Source organism: Salvelinus namaycush, chromosome 32, assembly GCF_016432855.1.
Source record: "Salvelinus namaycush isolate Seneca chromosome 32, SaNama_1.0, whole genome shotgun sequence".
Lineage (NCBI taxonomy): Eukaryota > Metazoa > Chordata > Actinopteri > Salmoniformes > Salmonidae > Salvelinus > Salvelinus namaycush.
The window spans coordinates 3,712,111-3,732,396 of record NC_052338.1 but is presented as its reverse complement, the minus strand read 5'-3'; the positions used below and the strand labels follow the sequence as shown (position 1 = coordinate 3,732,396).

The following is a 20,286-nucleotide window of genomic DNA, read 5'->3' as shown; positions in this document are numbered from 1 at the left end:
ATACCCTCATTTTGTCTGTCATAGTTGAAGTGTACCTATGATGAAAATTACAGGCATCTCTCATCTTTTTAAGTGGGAGAACTTGCACAATTGGTGGCTGACTAAATACTTTTTTGCCCCACTGTAGGTGACACCGTCATAGGATTCCACCTATCCAACAAGTCAGGTCGTCAAATTTCTGCCCTGCTAGGGCTGCCCCGGTCAACTGTAAGTGCTGTTATTGTGAAGTGGAAAGGTCTAGGAGCAACAACTGCTCAACCGCAAAGTGGTAGGCCACAAAAGCTCACAGAACGGGACTACCGAGTGCTGAAGCATGTAGCGCGTAAAAAATTATCTGTCCTCGGTTGCAACACTCACTACCAAGTTTCAAACTGCCTCTGGAAGCAACGTCAGCACAATAACTGTTTGTCTGGAGCTTCATGAAATGGGTTTCCATGTACGAGCTCGCCGCCATTGGACTCTGGAGCAGGGGAAAAGTGGTCTCTGGAGTGATGAATCACACTTCACCATCTGGCAGTCCGATGGACGAATCTGGGTTTGGCGGATGCCCGAAGAACGCTACCTGCCCCAATTCATAGTGCCAACTGTAAAGTTTGGTGGAGGATGAATAATGGTCTGGGGTTGTTTTTCATGGTTTCTGGCTAGGCCCCTTAGTTCCAGTGAAGGGAAATAGTAACGCTACAGCATACAATGACATTCTAGACGATTGTGTGCATCCAACTTTGTGGCAACAGTTTGGGGAAGGCCCTTTCCTGTTTCAGCATGACAATGCCCCCGTGCACAAAGCGAGGTCCATACAGAAATGTTTTGTTGAGATCAGTGTGGAAGAACTTGACTGGCCTGCATAGAGCCATGACCTCAACCCCATCGAACACCTTTGGGATGAATTGGAACGCCGACTGCGAGCCAGGCCTAATCGCCCAACATCAGTGCCCGACCTCACTAATGCTCGTGGCTGAATGGAAGCATGTCCCCGCAGCAATGTTCCGCAATGTTCCAAAATCTAGTGGAAAGCCTTCCCAGATGTAGCTGTTATAGCAGAAAAGGGGGATCAACTACATATTAATGCCCATGATTTTGGAATGTGATGTTCAACGAGCAGGTGTTCACATACTTTTGGTTATTATTAGTGGCTTGTGTCTTTTTTAATATCTAGGAATATTTCACTTTCTCTGGCCATAGGCGTAACAACATGAATTGGTGCATGAGGCAGAAATAATGCAGTGTGACTTGAGTTTTGCCATCAGCTGGAAGACTGCGTCCCCATTTCTCAGCGGAGGGAGGGAGAGCGGAGGGAGGGTGAGTCGGGTGAGAGGCAGCCTCACCGCTGATCCCCCCCTCCCCTCAGACTGACCATCAGATGCAGGCCACCAGTCCAGTAAGAAAAAATAAGCAAATGATTGTGATCACTCAGTTGTGCCTCACAAGTAACACAACAAATGATCTATTACCAGTGTGATCATAGACCAACATTGGCAGGGCAATATGCAGTGATAATGTATTGGGCCTATAGCCTACTGCACAAACCTCATTGCTTCAGAACTGTTTTTAATTGGTTAATGTTGCATAGACTTATGTTATTTAAGTCATGTCACAAAAAGAATCTGAGCGGTAGATCTCGGCTTACATTTTGACTCAGAACGTGATCTTGACCAAAAGGTTGGTGACCACTGACATAGAACTATTGTCACTGACTACAAGTCTTGAAGTAATCTCAACATACTGCTATCATACAGTATATTCTCCATATACTGTATCTATACACCTCTATTGTATATCTACTAAATGGTCACTGTGCTATTCTCCATTTTTCCTCTAACTTAAACGTTGATGTCGGGCCTCATAATTACAGCTAACTGTTACGGTTCTAAAATGGCCAGTGCTGTATCTAATGAGATGCTATTCATTCATCCAGTCTTATTCCAGAGTCATTCAGATTAAGCGCTTCAGGAAGCAGGGAGTGAGTGAGAAGCTTCCTGTCACAGACTGAGGCCACATTGAGATAGGACGGAACTCAAGGCTCTCCTCCCCTTCCTGTTACAGCACACAGCGAAAAATAGAACACTTTGCTAGGCCATTCATTTCCATGGCACCCGTTAGTACACCGACACGGAAGGCACGCATACACACACAATCAGTCACAGACAAAGGGACGGGAACACACGCAGGCAACCAAGCATGAAAGCATACATGCACGCACGGACAAACACCTGAGACCTATCACCACTACATCTCTTACAGATTCTTTAAGTAGATGGACTCTTACCCATTCTGCATAGCAGCAGGATCATATGTTAACTGCATACCAGTCTGCAACACAAGAGAGACAAGACATATCACAGGTTAATCATTGAATTTCAAATTCAAGTCAGCATAATGAACAGGCTTTAAGAGATCGGAAACAAAAGGGATTTCAATACACTTTATGCACGTGGGACAATGATCGACGAGAGAGAGAGACAGAGAGAGAGACAGAGACAGAGAGAGAGACAGAGAGAGAGACAGACAGAGACAGAGAGAGAGACAGACAGAGACAGAGAGAGAGACAGACAGAGACAGACAGACAGAGACAGAGAGAGAGACAGACAGAGACAGAGAGAGAGACAGACAGAGACAGACAGAGACAGACAGACAGACAGACAGACAGACAGACAGACAGACAGACAGACAGACAGACAGACAGACAGACAGACAGACAGACAGACAGACAGAGAGAGAGAGAGAGAGAGAGAGAGAGAGAGAGAGAGGAATGACGGTGAGTGTACGCATGAAAGTGTGCGAGTCCCTTGTATCTCTTTCTCACCCTCTCTCGTTTTGTTCCCATCTCTCTCTTTTCTCTCCCTCTCTGCCTGCAACCTGTCACCTGCATTCCTGAAGCCTCTCTCCCAGAGGCCTAATCCCATTTCTTTTAACGGGAACCTGCTGACGACAGCAGATTTCATCAGCGCGCTTTCCAGCTCTCTCCCCGTCCCCCTCTCTCTCTCCGTCCCTCTCTCTCATTCTCCCCCTCTCTCTTCCCCTCTCTCTCTCTCTCCATACCTCTTACTCCCTCGTTCCTTCAGGAGGGTTGTGTGAGCTAAAAGGCAGGAATGACCCTCAGGAACTAGGGGTGGGATCAGTGTACATGGACTTCACCCATGTGAGTGAGGGGGTTAAAGAGATCCAATGAATACTACACAGGATGCATAAGCCCTTAGTGACACGGCCACTGCGGATGTGTGCGGCATTAGCATAATATACAGTAGGCCTGTGTGTGGTCATTCATGTGAGTGTGTTTGAGTGTGAGTATGAGTGTTTGAATTTGAGAGATGTTTGAGTGTTGGGGGGGAGGGTCTGCATTTGATATTATGCATGTGCACATATACACAGTTGAAGTCGGAAGTTTACATACACCTTAGCCAAATACATTTAAACTCAGTTTTTCACAATTCCTGACATTTAGTAAAAATTCCCTGTCTTAGGTCAGTTAGGACTTAATTTTAAGAATGTGAAATGTCAGAATAATAGTAGAGAGAATGATTTATTTCAGCCTTAATTTCTTTCATCACATTCCCAGTGGGTCAAAAGTTTACATACACTCAATTAGTACTAGGTAGCATTGCCTTTAAATTGTTTAACTTGGGTCAAACATTTCAGGTAGCCTTCCACAAGCTTCCCACAATAAGTTGGGTGAATTTTGGCCCGTTCTTCATGACAGAGCTGGTGTAACTGAGTCAGGTTTGTAGGCCTCCTTGCTCGCACACGCTTATTCAGTTCTGCCCACAAATGTTCTATAGGATTGAGGTCAAGGCTTTGTGATGGCCACTCCAATACCTTGACTTTGTTGTCCTTAAGCCATTTTGCCACAACTTTGGAAGTATGCTTTGGGTCATTGTCCATTTGGAAGACTCATTTGCGACCAAGCTTTAACTTCCTGACTGATGTCTTGAGATGTTGCTTCAATATATCGACATACTTTCCCTCCTCATGATGCCATCCAGTTTGTGAAGAGCACAAGTCCCTCCTGCAGCAAAGCACCCCCACAACATGATGCTGCCACCCCCGTGCTTCACAGTTGGGATGGTGTTCTTTGGCTTGCATTAGGTGAACAATAGGTAAGTAAAGAAATAAAACAACAGTAAAAAGACAGGCTATATACAGTAGCGAGGCTATAAAAGTAGCGAGGCTACATTCAGACACCGGTTAATCAGGCTGATTGAGGTAGTATGTACATGTAGATATGGTTAAAGTGACTATGTATATATGATGAAGAGAGAGTAGCAGTAGCGTAAAAGAGGGGGTGGCGGGTGGCGGGACACAATGCAGACAGCCCGGTTAGCCAATGTGCGGGAGCACTGGTTGGTCGGCCCAATTGAGGTAGTATGTACATGAATGTATAGTTAAAGTGACTATGCATATATGATAAACAGAGTGTAGCAGCAGCGTAAAAGAGGGGTTGGGGGGGGGGGGGGGGGCAAATAGCCCGGGTAGCCATTCGATTACCTATTCAGGAGTCTTATGGCTTGGGGGTAAAAACTGTTGAGTCCTAGACTTGGCACTCCGGTACGCTTGCCATGCGGTAGTAGAGAGAACAGTCTATGACTAGGGTGGCTGGAGTATATGACCATTTTTAGGGCCTTCCTCTGACACCGCCTGGTGTAGAGGTCCTGGATGGCAGGCACCTTAGCCCCAGTGATGTACTGGGCTGTACGCACTACCCTCTGTAGTGCCTTGCGGTCAGGCAATTGCCGTACCAAGCAGTGATGCAACCAGTCCAATTGACTCAAATTATGTCAATTAGCCTAACAGAAGCTTCTAAAGCCATGACATAATTTTCTGGAATTTTCCAAGCTGTTTAAAGGCACAGTCAACTTAGTGCATGTAAACTTCTGACCTACAGGAATTGTGATACAGTGAATTATAAGTGAAATAATCTGTCTTCAAACAATTGTTGGAAAAATTACTTGTGTCATGCTCAAAGTTGCCAAAACTATAGTTTGTTAACAATACATTTGTGGAGTGGTTGAAAAACGAGTTTTAATGACTCCAACCTAAGTGTATGTAAACTTCCGACTTCAACTGTATTTACAGTACCAGTCAAAAGTTTGGACACACCTACACACCTACTAATTCCAGGGTTTTTCTTTATTTTTACTATTTTCTACATTGTAGATTACAGCCTCGAGTCTTCTTGGGTATGACGCTACAAGCTTGGCACACCTGTATTTGAGGAGTTCCTCCCATTCTTCCCAGTTCCTCCCATTCTTTTCTGCAGATCCTCTCAAGCTCTGTCAGGTTGGATGGGGAGCGTCACTGCACAGCTATTTTCAGGTCTCTCCAGAGATGTTAGATCGGGTTCAAGTCCGGACTTTGGCTGGACCACTCAAAAGACATTCAGAGACTTGTCCCGAAGCCACTCCAACATTGTCGTGGCTGTTTGCTTAGGGTCGTTGTCCTGTTGGAAGGTGAACCTTCACCCTAGTCTGGGGTCCTGAGCGCTCAGGAGCAGGTTTTATTCAAGGATCTCTCTGTACTTTGTTCCGTTCATCTTTCCCTTGATCCTGACTAGTCTCCCAGTCCCTGCCGCTGAAAAACATCCCCACAGCATGATGCTGCCACCCCCATGCTTCACTGTAGGGATGGTGCAAGATTTCCTGTAGACGTGATGTTTGGCATTCAGGCCAAAGAGTTCAATCTTGGTTTCATCAGACCAGAGGATCTTGTTTCTCATTGTCTGAGAGTCTTTAGGCGCTTTTTGGCAAACTTCAAGTGGGCTGTCATGTGCCTTTTACTGAAGAGTGGCTTCTGTCTGGCCACTCTACCATAAAGGCCAGATTGGTGGAGTGCTGCAGAGATGGTTGTCCTTCTGGAAGGTTCTTCCATCTTCACAGAGGAACTCTGGAGCTCTGTCAGAGTGACCATCGGGTTCTTGGTCACCTCACTGACCAAGGCCCTTCTCGACCTCATGGCTTGGTTTCTGTGGGACATTATATAAACAGGTGTGTGCCTGTTTATATAATGATGTCCAACCAATTGAATTTACCACAGGTGGACTCCAATCAAGTTGTAGAACAACTCAAGGATGATAAATGGAAAAAGGATGCATTTCGAGTCTCATAGCAAAAGGTCTGAATAATTATGTAAATATGTTTTTATTTTTAATACATTTGCTAAAATTTCTAAAAACCCGTTTTCGCTTTGTCATTATGGGGTATTGTGTGTAGATTAATGAGGAAATACAATTATTTAATTATTTTTAGAATTAGGCTGTACCGTAACAAAATGTGGAAAAGGTAAAGGGGTCTGAATACTTTCCAAATGCATTGTGTATACAGTATACATACGCTGAACAAAAATGTAAACGCAACATGCAACAATTTCAACGATTTTACTGAGTTAAAGTTCATAATAGAAAATCATTCAATTTAAATAAATTCATTAGGCCCTAATCTACGGATTTCACATGATTGGTCAGGGGCGCAGTCATGGGTGGGCTTGGGAGTGCATAAGCCCACCCACTGGGGAGCCAGGCCCAGCCAATCAGAATGAGTATTTCCCCACAAAAGGGCTTTATTACATAAAGAAATACTCCTCAGTTTCATCAGCTATCCGTGTGTCTGGTCTCAGATGATCCCACAGGTGAAGAAGCCAGATGTTGAGGTCCTGGGCTGGTGTGGTTACACATGGTCTGCGGTTGTGAGGCCGGTTGGACGTACTGCCAAATTCTCTAAAACGATGTTGGAGCCGGCTTATGGTAGAGAAATTAACATTAAATGATCTGGCAACAGCTCGGTTGGACATTCCTGCAGTCAGCATGCCAATTGCACGCTCCCTCAAAACTTGAGACATCTGTGGCATTGTGACAGAACTGCACATTTTAGAGTGGCCTTTTATTGTCCCCAGCACAATGTGCACCTGCGTAATGATCATGCTGTTTAATGAGCTTCTTGATATGTCACACCTGACAAGTGGATAGATTATATTGGCAAAGGAGAAATGCTCACTAACAGGGTTGTAAACAAATTTGTGCAAAACATTTGAGAGAAATAAGCTTTTATTTCAGCTCATGAAACATGGGACCAACACTTTACATGTTGTGTTTATATTTTTGTTCAGTATATGTGCCTGTTTGTTCCACTGACAGGAAGTCTGTGTACTGGTCGGGTTGAATATTTTACAAATGTTCCATCCTGAGAATAAATCATTTTTCTCCCGGGTAACCCGGTATTTCCCGCCAAAACCGGAAGTGTCATTCAGAGCATTATAAAGCGTATAAATAGGCTTATGTCTGGATTTGATTAGAGCTTTGATAAAAAATGTAAGCCTGATGCTACCTGAGCCTGATGAGCCCTACATTAAAGACATTTAATGAGCGCAAGCCCAAAAAAGCCCAAATGATTGTGCCATTATCTAATACATACAGTAAATGATAGGCTACTACTGCACATTAAACACGACAGAAAAACATAAAAGCCCATAGATGTAGCTAGTTATATGCTCTACTGGGTAAATAAATGAAACTAGCACTAGTAGGGTGATCTTTTTGAGTGTAAACTGTATTATCGCACAGTGTTGTATTATACTGTATTATATGGACTGGAATTACACACACTGTTCAAACCGTGATAAAGCAGGGAGAGAACATGCGATTCCATACTGAGATGGGCTGTCTGTCCCCACCCTGAGCGTTGATAAATCATCATGCAGAGACCGCAGAGAAGCCAGATTTAGACATTGCATATCATTTAACAGTTCCATTTCACGCCATGCTGTTCATATGCATCTTTTATTGTAATTTAACGGTTTCTGGCACTTTTTTATCCCGGGAAAAGGGAGTGGTTTTGGGTGGTAAATCCCAGTAAATCTTGGTAAGCGGGTTCCCGCCATTCAACCCTAGTCTGAGTGTATGCATCTGCATGTGCATCACGGTATGTATGCACGGCATGTTTCACCGTGTGCCTGCGTCTATATGTTCATGTCTGAGTGTGTATGTGTCTGCATCGGTCTGCACGCCCAAGTCTATGTGTTTGCATCTGTGTATGTGCTTCAGTGTGTGTATGTGTTTATATTTGTGTGTCTATACAGCGCATTCAGAAAGTATTCACACCCCTTGACTTTTTCCACACTTTGTTGTGTTACAGCCTGAATTTAAAACAGAGACTTTGTGTCACTGGCCTACACACAATACAACATAATGTCAAATTGGAATCATATTCTTATAAATAAGTATTCTACTCTTTTGTTATGGCAAGCCTAAAAAAGTTTCAGGAGAAAAAATATGTGCTTAACGAGTCACATAATAAGTTGCATGGACTCACTCTGTGTGCAATAATAGTGTTTAACATGATTTTTGAATGACTACCTCATCTCTGTACCTCACACATAAAAATAATCTGTAAGGTCTCTCAGTAGAGCAGTGAATTTCAAACACAGATTCAACCACAAAAAAACAGGAAGGTCACCTATTGGTAGATGGGTAAAAAATAAGAAGAAATTAACTTGATGTCCTGAATACAAAGCGTTATGTTTGGGGCAAATCCAACACATCCCTGACTACAACGCTTCATATTTTCAAGCGTAGTGGTGGATGTTATGGATATGCTTGTGAAGGGCAAGGACTAGGGAGGTTTTTTTTAAAGGATAAAAATAAACGAAACAGAGCTAAGGACAGGCAAAATCCTAGAGGAGAACCTGGTTCAGCCTGCTTTCCATCAGACACTAGGAGACAAATTCACCTTTCAGCAGGACAACCTAAAACACAAGACCAAATATACACTGGAGTTGCTTACCAAGACGACATTGAATGTTCCTGAGTGGCCTAGTTACAGTTTTGACTTAAATCTGCTTGAAAATCTATGGCAAGATTTGAAAATGGCTGTCTAGCAATGATCAACAACCAACATGACAGAGCTTGAAGAATTTTATAAAGAATAATGTGAAAATGTTGTACAATCCAGGTGTGCCAAGATCTTAGAGACTTACCCAGAAAGACACACAGCTGTAATCACTGCCAAAAGGTGGTTCTAACATGTAATGACTTAGGGGTGTGATACCTTACGTAAATGAGATATAGCTGTATTTAATTTTCAATACATTTGCACAACTTTCTAAAAACATGTTTTCACTTTGTCATTACAGGATATCGTGTGTAAATGGGTGAGAGAAAAAAACATACATTTAATACATTCTGAATTCAGGCTGTAACACAACAAAATGTGGATTAAGTTCAAGGGGCATGAATACTTTCTGAAGGCACTGTACGTGATAATGGCCATCCCAGACATGGCCAGCTGTCTGGTGAGGCTGATAAGTCCCAGGCGTGGTGCCCTTACTTCCATGTGTTAATGAATTCCACACCATGGCTGCCTGGCTCACACAGACAATCCCCCATAAGGGTCGGCTGCATCGCCATGACTGATTACGCATGCTGTTGGCGTGTCCGGTACAAAGAGAGAGAGAGAGAGAGAAAGGGAATGTGTGTGTAAGAAAAAGAACGTGAGATGAAGAGGCGAGAGAGGAAAAAAAGTGGATGTGAGAAAGAATACGAGTCTGAGTACGTGTGGGAAAGAGAAATACATGTACGAGAGAAAGTTGAGAGTATGTGAGAAAGAGAGTAGGTGAGGGAGAGAAAGTGACAGTAGGTGAGGGAGAGAAAGTGACAGTATGTGAGGGAGAGAAAGTGACAGTATGTGAGGGAGAGGAAGTTGGAGCATGTGAAGGAGAGAAAGTGACAGTATGGGTCTTGGAGAGGAAGTTGGAGCATGTGAGGGAGAGAAAGTGACAGTATGGGTCTTGGAGAGGAAGTTGGAGCATGTGAGGGAGAGAAAGTGACAGTACGTGAGGGAGAGAAAGTCGGCCCCTCTGGCAGCTGGAAGGACACCTGTACTGTACTTGGTATCCGGCTGTAGGTCACACAGACACAAATACACACATACACGCACACGCAGACACACACACACACCCTCTCTCTCAAAAATATCAGTCAGGCTTCCTTTCACACAGGGGAGAACCGGGTCGTTTCGCCATTAACACTTTCCCCAAAGAGAAAGCACTTGAGCTAGTGTGACGTTGTGAGACTGTGTGTATGTGTGTGTGTGTGTGTGTTAACGATTTAATGATTTATGGTGTGTGCGTATGAGTGTATGTTGTGTGCGCCCGTGTCCGTGTGAGCATGCGTGACTCAGACAGAGTACGTGTGCTTGAACCCACGTGACTTTGCGTGTGTGTTTTGCACGTGTGTGTAAGCGCCCATCGTTCGTTAGATGTAACGCATGTTTGAGAGAGTGTTTGCATGCCTCATAGTCACTTAGAAGAAATGTGTCACTTCTTCCAAAACCTCCATTTGACTTCTGACTCCTTTTCAACTACTGACTAATCACGCTACAATGTGGTTGCTTGCTGCTCTACGGGTGCTCTACTAGACCCCTGGTGTGTTCTGGGAGTTTGGCTGACTTCAAGAGGGGTTCAATGGAGAACGTAGCAAATGGCGTGCTCTGGGCGGCCCTCTTCATCTGGCCACAGAACGGGAGGCCCCTGGTGAAGGATTGGAGAGGGTCTGATTTAATAGACTCACATATGCAACCGACCTCCCAGCGCTGGCTGTGCTGCTGATCAATGACTGTGGGGGGGGCCTCGTTGACACACACACACATAGTTACGAACAAACGTGCGCGCACACACACACATACAGAACATACTGTACACGTGTGTGCACTCTCGATCTCACAAGCGCGCACACACGCGAACGAACCCGCAAACGGCCCCAACAACACCAGCACTTAAGCCTCCACCAGCCACTCACTCATGTCCTTAACCAGAGTAATGGGAAGCAAGGAGTGAGGGAGGGGAGGGAGGGTCGAGAGACGAGGGAGGAGAGATGCAAGACTCTTCCTAGCTGTTGAGCCTGAGGCCACGGGAGGGCCTTTTTACGGAGATAAAAACACTAACCGTGTCGTTAATCTGCGCGCGAGACGTAGTTGGGGCGAGAGGCGAGCCTTTTAATCTAAGGAGGGCAGCAGATTTCATCAGCACGCTGTGTGGGGAGGGGAGGAGAGATGAGAGAGAGCCAAAGTGTTTTTGTGTATTCCGTCTATTCTGGCGATGCTGCCTCTCTTTTCTCCTTTCTTCTCTCCTCTTTCCAGATGCCGCACACACACACACACACACACACCCCTCTCACCTCGCGTCAAGTGTAGCCAGCTAACCCTGTCAGTGTGTGAGGCTCTGTAGCAACATGGTGTTAGGGTAAACAGGCCTCACTGGGCTCGGCGTTTGGTCTGCCGAGTCTGTGACGGACAAGCACACTCTCACACACACACAGTATATTACACACAACCATGACGCACACAACCAACAAAGCAGACAAACTGGAGGGTGTGTTATGTCTCCTGAAAGACACACAGTCAGGCCCATCTCCACAGATAGCCTATATCGTGTTCTTTCCTTTCTACCTTGCAGCTTCAGCACAACTGTCAGCCCCCTGCAAGTTCATATTCTCCGTAGTGCGTAGACCCGCATGAAAAACCCCTCCGACTGCCCTTCCCGTTGTAGGTTGCTACTGCGGAATATGTTAGTTATCCAATTTATAGGACCGAACTACTATCAACCATGGGTGGAGCACCTATATGTTTGGCAGCCTTGGGAGGGCACTCATACAACCTTGAAATGCAATTTATATTTCAACTCTTATTTTGAAGGTTTGAATCAATACTTAAAGTGTTTTTTTCAACCTTTTTCCAGCCTTTTTTCACTGCCAGCGCCAACCTTAAACATGGGAGACAGACTGTCATGTTTTACATGGACCTAAATTACCCCTTATTAAGACTTCCATTACCTCAGTGGTTAAATGCCTGCCTTTGAACCAAACGTCATTCCAGTGCCATGACTAGGTGGTATGTAATGCAGGGTTAACGGTAACTGCCGGATGGCTGTACCTATAGAACCAAAATGGCAGCTGTAATGAGTCAGCGGCTTACCTCGCCTTCCCTGTGCCACGGCCGCCCGTTCTGTGGGTACTTGCTCTGGCTCTGGCGTTTCTTCTGCCCTCCGTCTGCGAATTTGCACAGCAAAGGCTCGTTGGGGGCTGCAGAGAGATAGCGAGAGAGAGGGAAGGGGTTAGTAAAAACAGAAATTAACGTCAGGAGGACTAAAACAGTGACCCTTATGAAGAACCCGAGCCCCTTTGAAGTGTGTCTCCCGTTCTCTTTTCTGCCCCCTCCCTCCCTCCCGTGGAGTGTCTTGTGAAACTCCCAGACGCTCAGTCTTGGCAAGGCCATTCATTCTCCCAGCCTCAGCCCCACTGGCAGCCCTTGAAAGAGCATAGCTGGGTATTGTTGAAATAATAATCAGAGTAATCGCTCTCGTAAATTGCTTAGAGACGGTAATGTTTCGGCGCTCTGTCAGCCAAAGCTAATTTCTGTAAGGCATTCCCGTTCCCTCCTATACAATTCCCCTATTTTTATAGAACAGCTTTTCTGCTCGACTTTTCATCTTTATAATTTTTTCCCACTCTGCAACCAGCAAGGTTTCTCATCGGGCTACAAACATAAAAGTGTTTGGGTGAGAATGTCAGGACGAGTTGTTCTCTGAGTGGCCACAGGAGGCAGTCTATCAATGTGCTCGCGCTAGCTGCTACAGTCAGGAAATGCGAATGGACAGAAACATTGTCAGTCACTTAGGGAGAAATATCACATGGGGTAACATAGCCATTCATCGCCTTTGTTATTTAATATCAGATCCAATACATTCGCCCAGGAAGTAGCCACAAAATATGAACGGACTATACGCACACACAAGAGGAGGAAATGACTGAGATTAGCTAATTGCAGTTTATCAATTGACGGTTCATGGGATCTCAACTCCTCCATATAGTCCCTTATCTAGATAATCGCAGGAGCGCCCAGATGTAATTGCTGTAACAAGTTGTTTTCTGTGTGATACGCAGTTCTTAGAACAACTCTCTAAAGGCCATATTCTCACACTACTCCTAAAGCAGGTGATGATAAAACACCTTCTGAGGAAAGACAGAGCCACTGAGGGCTGGAATGAAAGGAGAGGAAGAAAGAAAAACAGAAGAAAAAAGCCCTTATTGAGCGGTTACTCGTGAGAAACGGGTGGCTCTTTTGGCCGGGGATCGGGGGGGGGTCTTCAGTGTGTCCGTCCCCCTTTTAGTTTTTTTGTGCGTGTCAGCGAGATCGGTACCTCTGTGTAGAAGGGAACTGTAGAGATGAGAGGGAGAGAGAAGTAGAGTAAGCTAGCTGAAGGATCAATCGCAAGGGCTGCGCTGCGGGCCGACGTGAGCCAGCCTTGTTCAAACGCTGTTCCCTGCACCTGCAGCTGCCGAGCCGCGTGGACGGGCGGACGGGCGACCTGTCATCGTGTTCGCATTAGAGGCGCTCTGACGACGCCGACGCAGGTGTCGTCTGTGGCGTGAGATGCTGGACAGTGAGGAAGCGACCTTTCAGCTTCCACTCCCGAATTTGACATAGACAGGAGTTTCATTGATGCTTTAATCTCAATTCCCCAGATGTTTGGGACTCAACAATAAGTCCCTGTACACGGGAGGCAATTCAGTACACTGAGGACAAGGCCAACAACACCCTGTGAACGAGAGCAACTACGGTGTCCATATCAGGACGGTCTCAGTTGAGACTGACCCAATTACTGACGAGACGGTGGCTGTCCTAATATGAACACCCTACGCAACAGAGGAACATGACAGTAACCTTCCAGTGGAAGGTTCCCTTTGTTCCATTTCGGCCATTACAATGGTCCTCCCTCACTGTAACCTAGGTCAAGTGATGATGCAGCAGACTAACACACAGAGGTATTATTTGTTTGCCTATTACATGAAGCGAGTGAAAAGCGGATGAGGGAGGAAACGATGCAAATGAACAGGGGATTCAGGGAACAAACTCTTGAGACAAGAAAAACAAGAAAAAAGCTTCCAAAAACTCTCTCTGACTGTCCTCTCAGGGAGGTAATTAGCGGTCTGGCTAATTTAGTGGATCTGATATGCAGCAACGCTGACGTCCCATGAGCAGGTCTCCAGATCCCTCCAGATCCCACAGCACAACGGCCAATTTGTTGAAAAATCAAGGCCAAAATCTTCAGCCCCTCCTGGTCTTCCCTATGCGGAAAATGAAACAGAAGAGTGCATAAAGACCTACAGTACGTTGACCATATTGTGGCTTTACTGGCTTATGGCTACAACGCTTAAATTGGCCGCCACCTCAGTCAATGTGTGCAATTCTGAGACCCCCAAAAAATCCTGCATCTACCAATTTAGCACTACATAATGACAAAAAGAATGGAGGCAAGAGGAAAATAAATGTTGGTCCAAGTCAACAATTGACGCTAACACGGTACTCTACAAGAACTCTTAATTGTTCTTTATGTGCGTCGCCATAGCAACGGGTCAACAGATTTGAGAAACACAACCCCCCCCCCTCTCTCCCTCACACACACACGTTAGGGTGCCAGCACTGTAAACAGCATGAGCAGCAATGGAGGAAGCATTTCACCTGGAGTCAAGCGGCTGGATTAGAAATGACCTCACTAGCTTGGAGGCCGGCACATTGTCACACCAATGCTACTCTGCTTCGTTTACATCAGACACCCTGGTTTCCTACTCCTTAACCTTTTAATGCTGTGGGCTAAATCAGGGTCACACAGAGAGATTCTTGGTGGTCTTAAACAAATCTACTTTGAAACAAAAGCATTCACCTCACACACATGGTTATGGTTAACAAAAAGAAGACACCTGTACCATGTCAAATATAGAGTGGAAATGTATTGAATTTTGAGTTTGCATCCCAATATTACACTTCACAGAAGACCGAAATATAACAAAACTGTTTGACATAGAAGCACCGGATGTTCGTAACGTTATTAATTATGAAAAATATTAATAAACATTCCACCTGTCACGTCCTGACCATAGTGCTTATGTGTTTTGCTTGTTTTAGTGTTGGTCAGGACGTGAGCTGGGTGGGCATTCTATGTTGTGTGTCTAGTTTGTCTGTTTCTGTGTTCAGCCTAATATGGTTCTCAATCAGAGGCAGCTGTCAATCGTTGTCCCTGATTGAGAATCATATATAGGTGGCTTGTTTTGTGTTGGGGATTTGTGGGTGGTTGTTTTCTGTGTCAGTGTTTGTGCCACACAGGACTGTGACGGTTAGTTTGTTTTGTTATTTTGTATTGTATATAGTTTTCATGTTATTAAATCATGGAAACTTACCACGCTGTACATTGGTCCTCCGATCCTTCTCGCCTCTCCTCGTCCAATGAGGAGGACGACTTAGACTGCCGTTACACCACCCATGAAGCCAAAAAGGGTACAGTACCAGTCAAGCCAAAAAGTATTTACAGTACCAGTCAAAAGCTTGGACACACCTACTCATTCAAGGGTTTTTCTTTATTTTGTATTATTTTCTACATTGTAGAATAATAGTGAAGACATCAAAACTATGAAATAACACATATGGAATCATGTAGTAACCAAAAAGGTGTTAAACAAATCAAAATATATATTATATTTGAGATTCTTCAAAGTAGCCACCCTTTGCCTTGATGACAGCTTTGCACACTGATGGCATTCTCTCAACCAGCTTCATGAGGTAGTCACCTGGAATTCATTTCAATTAACAGGTGTGCCTTGTTAAAAGTTCATTTGTGGAATTTCTTTCCTTCTTAATGCGTTTGAGACAATCAGTTGTGTTGTGACAAGGTAGGGGTGGTACACAGAAGATAGCCCTATTTGGTAAAAGACCAAGTCCATATTGTTGCAAGAACAGCTCAAATAAGCAAAGAGAAACGACAGTCCATCATTACTATATGACATGAAGGTCAGTCAAGGCAGAACATTTCAAGAACTTTGAATGTTTCTTCAAGTGCAGTCGCAAAAACCATCAAGTGCTATGATGAAACTGGCTCTCATGCGGACCGCCACAGGAAAGGAATACCCAGAGTTACCTCTGTTGCAGAGGATAAGTTCATTAGAGTTACCAACCTCAGAAATTGCAGCCCAAATAAATGCTTCACAGAGTTCAAGTAACAGACACATCTCAACATCAACTGTTTAGAGGAGACTGCGTGAATCAGGCCTTCGTGGTCGAATTGCTGCAAAGAAACCACTACTAAAGGACAACATTAAGAAGAAGAGACTTGCATGGGCCAAGAAACACGAGCAATGAACATTAGACCGGTGGAAATCTGTCCTTTGGTCTGATGAGTCCAAATTTGAGATTTTCGGTTCCAACCACTGTGTCTATGTGAGATGCAGAGTAGGTGAACGGATGATCTCTGCATGTGTGGTTCCCACCATGAAGCATGGAGGAGGAGGTGTGATGGTGCTTTGCTGGTGACACTGTCAGTGATTTACTTAGAATTCAAGGCACACTTAACCCGCATGGCAACCACAGCATTCTGCAGTGATCCCATCTGGTTTGCGCTTAGTGGGACTATCATTTGTTGTCATCTGTCATCAAGGCAAAGGGTGGCTTTTTAAAATGTATTTTTTCTTTTTTGTTCTTTTTTGGTTACTACATGATTACATATGTGTTATTTCATAGTTTTGATGTCTTCACTATTATTTTACAATGTAGAAAATAGTAAAAATAAAGAAAAAGCCTTGAGTAGGTGTCCAAACTTTTGACTGGTACTGCATTAATCATTCAACTCTAACCCCTGATCCAGCTCAGGACTAGACTCTTGGTTCAAACAGAGCAGTACGACCAAAACTCTTCAGTATTCCATATCCCAGTGAATGTACAAATGTGCATAAAATCTGTCAGCACTGATACAATGAAAGCTTAAGCTACTTCCAACATTTTACGCTTCAGTTTAGTAAAACATTAACTGCTTTTTTTTATGGACCCGGCATCTTTAAACCAAAAACAACAGTCTTATTGGCTTTAAAATAATCTCTTGTGAATATCAATACAGTATGCTACACGTCCGTCCTCCATTCTCCCTGTTATTCCTCAGAAGCATGTTGAACTGTACATCTGGCGGTCTGAATGGCAGAATCAATGCAGGAATGCCCAGAACTGCGTCAGGGTGGGGGCCCATTGAATCAAGCAGCTTTAAACCATCAAGCAAGTTACAAAAGAGGCCTCTCTCAAGGCAAATGCAGAGGGAGGAAGGAGGAGGCTTTGAGTCAAACCAGCATGGCCTTGTACTGTGCGGGTAAAGCACTGTCAATGATAAATGGATAGAGGACTATTCATCTCTCTCCACAACATTACGTGCAGTTCACAGAATAGGATTCATTAAAGACAACAACTCTACAGTTCAACAACTCCCTCTTTTTCTCCCCAGTTCGTAACTACTATCTTGTATCATCGCTGCCACTCCCCGACGGGCTCGGGAGAGGCGAAGGTCGAGTCGTGCGTCTTTCAAAACATGGCCCGCAAAGCTGTGCTGCTTCTTAACCTGGAAGCCAACCGCACCGATGTGTCGGAGGAAACACTGTTCAACTGACAACCGGAGTCAGCTTGCAGGCGCCCAGCCCGCCATAAAAGACGACGCTGGGCCAATTGTGTGCCGCCCTATGGGGCTCCCGGTCACGGCCGTGACACAGCCTGGGATCGAACCTGTAGTGGCGCCTCAGCACTGCGATGCAGTGCCTTAGACCGCTGCGCCACTGGGGAGGCCAACTCAATCAGCTCTGATTACTGCCTTTACTATTACTGCGTATTCGTATCCAAGAAAGACAACTCATCAAAATAACTCCAGAATGAGGCTTCATTAGAATTCTGCTTCACGTTACTTCCTCCGTGCTCGGAAGAATTTCGAATAGATTATTTAAAAAATGGCCTAATTAGGATCAGAATGGTTGACCTATTGATTTCGGGGAGAGTTGAATGAATCACCATTTTGTCAGAGACAGAGAAAAGAAAGACAGAGAGTAAGACAGAGACAAAGAGAAATGGAAAGGCAGACCGAGAGACAAAGATGTCTGTCTGAGTAATACGTCTACAAAGAGGGAGAAAATCCCTACTCAGTCTGGACACCAAGAGACAATCTGGTTGAATAGTGGGGATGTGGAGGGAAGCGGCAGAGCATAAATAAGCGACGAGACAATATCCCTCATATGTAGAGGTTAACATAAGCCCCCACCACCCAAATCCCTCCTCTTCACCACTCCCCCCACCTCGTGGGCTAGAAGCAGACGGCTCACCAGCCCGGCAGAAGAAGCGGCGGCCCCTCTTAAAGGGTATGGATTTGACGGCTCTGCGTCAATAGTGCTCACAACAACGGCCAACCAGCGTCGTGGCGTCCTTGAGGACAGAAAAGAAGACTTCCTGTCGGCCTTTTCACTGACAGCTGCGACAGGCAGCGCTCAGCGCTCGACTCAATGACATGTCCTGATAAGCGGATGCAGCTAGAGAGAGGGGTCCATTTTTCCTGATCCATATTTTAGACAGGGAGGAGGACGAGGATGTCAACAAAGCTCTCTCCCTCTCTGAGCCAATATGGTTACACACTGTATGGATATTGATCGCCTCCAGCGTTTTCCATAGGGGGCTCAAGTGTTACGCCGCCAAGCCGTCCTGGTCTGAGATGTTATTATGGATTACGGGAAAGGACCCTCTCAATGCAGAGAGGTGGTAGGTAGGTAGGTAGGTAGGTAGGTAGGGGCTGATCAATGAGCTGTTGCACACTTAACAAGAGTAATGTAATGTAGTAGTCCTCTCTCTCTCTCTGCATGGCTGAAGAGCAGACAGACTGGTCTCAGGACAGATTTGAGAGAAATAAACAAAGCTGATGGATGATGGGCAGATGCTGTGCTGAATCATGGCCCCCAGGTCTCAGGTCTGTCTGGTTATTGTACATGATATATCAGTAATGGATGACGATGACCAGCTTTAGATATATGAGAGGGTTGGACACTGACAAAGACCACCTTCGGACTAGATAAATAGACGCACTCAGACAAAGGCTGTGTGTGAAGACGAAGTGTAGTCAAGCTTACTAGCTTAGCATGGCGTTAAGATACAGCAGTATATCATAGAGTGTATCATAGTTTATCCATGCTTTGAATAAGACTGTGGGTGTATTAGTATAGTCATACTGCAGGTGAAGCAGCTGGAAAGCTAAGTGGATAGGAGTTTTTCAGTCCCAAAAAGTAGAAAGCGTCAAGCTGCTTGCCTGTTGACATGGATGTCACACGCCCACGTCTTAAACTGTTACACTAACTCACATTCACAGCATACTAAAAACTGAGCTATCATTGAAACTGCTGAATTGGCACAGCAAGTAGGTTCATACACCCACCATTTCAGAGGTGCACAGGCCTTACCCGCTATGCAGACCCACAAAGTACAGTAAAGACTAGCATGAGTGCTACCCTAGTAAAAAAAATCCTATAGGATCCAAAAGAAAATCCTATCAGATTTAGAAAGCCATAGGATAGAATCTGGTGCATCTGCAACACATATTAAACGTATTGTGTCAACTGCAACGACAATAGCTGTACCTACAAATGTATTTTCCTTCTACTTTTAATTGGCGTAATAAGCCATGTAAAGATGCTGTGAATCCTGGGAAAATCCCCCAAAACTGTGTGTTATTATAACATTTTATATAGTATTGTACGTCATATTATAATGTCTAATTCAAAGACAAGCAGTTGCATGACTAAGAATCAAATAACTTGAGTATTTTGTTGAAAAAAGTGTACTGTACTGGTGGTCATACTGCAAATGAAATTGGGTATTCCCATATTGTGGTGGTGAATAAAACCGAAATATAGAACTGTTGTTTTCGATCAATAAAAATGTTGCAATTAATGTGGTTATATTTTACTGGAACAAATTATAATTTAATGGGTTAAATTAGGAACAAAAAGTTATAATAGGAGTCGGGTAGGAAAGTAGGCCTACAGTATGGTTAGCCTTTAGCATGTTCTAGCAAAGTAGGCCTACAGTATGGTTAGCCTTTAGCATGTTCTAGCAAAGTAGGCCTACAGTATGGTTAGCTTTTAGCATGTTCTAGCAAAGTGGGCCTACAGTATGGTTAGCCTTTAGCATTTTCTAGCAAAGTAGGCCTACAGTATGGTTAGCCTTTAGCATGTTCTAGCAAAGTAGGCCTACAGTATGGTTAGCTTTTAGCATGTTCTAGCAAAGTAGGCCTACAGCAGTAGTCACCAACAATCTCCAAGGCATTCCTAGTCGATCACCAAACAGTTCTGTAAAAAAACAAAAACAATAAAGCCTTGCATTCCTATTTATTTTTTATTTGTTTCGCGCTGTTGGCGGAAGGTGCACTTGATTCAGCAGTCCTAGCGCCGGGAAGGTAAAGGGT

General features: G+C 44.6%; 1 protein-coding gene across 2 annotated transcripts in view; it reads right to left on the bottom strand.

Annotated features, from left to right (window-relative positions):
- The window catches only part of LOC120027325 (RNA-binding motif, single-stranded-interacting protein 3-like), a 214,997-nt gene that overhangs the window by 34,462 nt on the left and 160,249 nt on the right, over positions 1 to 20,286 (bottom strand). For both annotated transcript variants that reach the window (XM_038972244.1, XM_038972245.1), the window contains 2 exons: positions 11,955 to 12,061; positions 2,267 to 2,310 (listed from right to left, as the gene is read on the bottom strand). In XM_038972244.1, the coding sequence (XP_038828172.1) occupies positions 2,267 to 2,310; positions 11,955 to 12,061 (151 nt within the window). The remainder of the gene's footprint in view (positions 1 to 2,266; positions 2,311 to 11,954; positions 12,062 to 20,286) is intronic.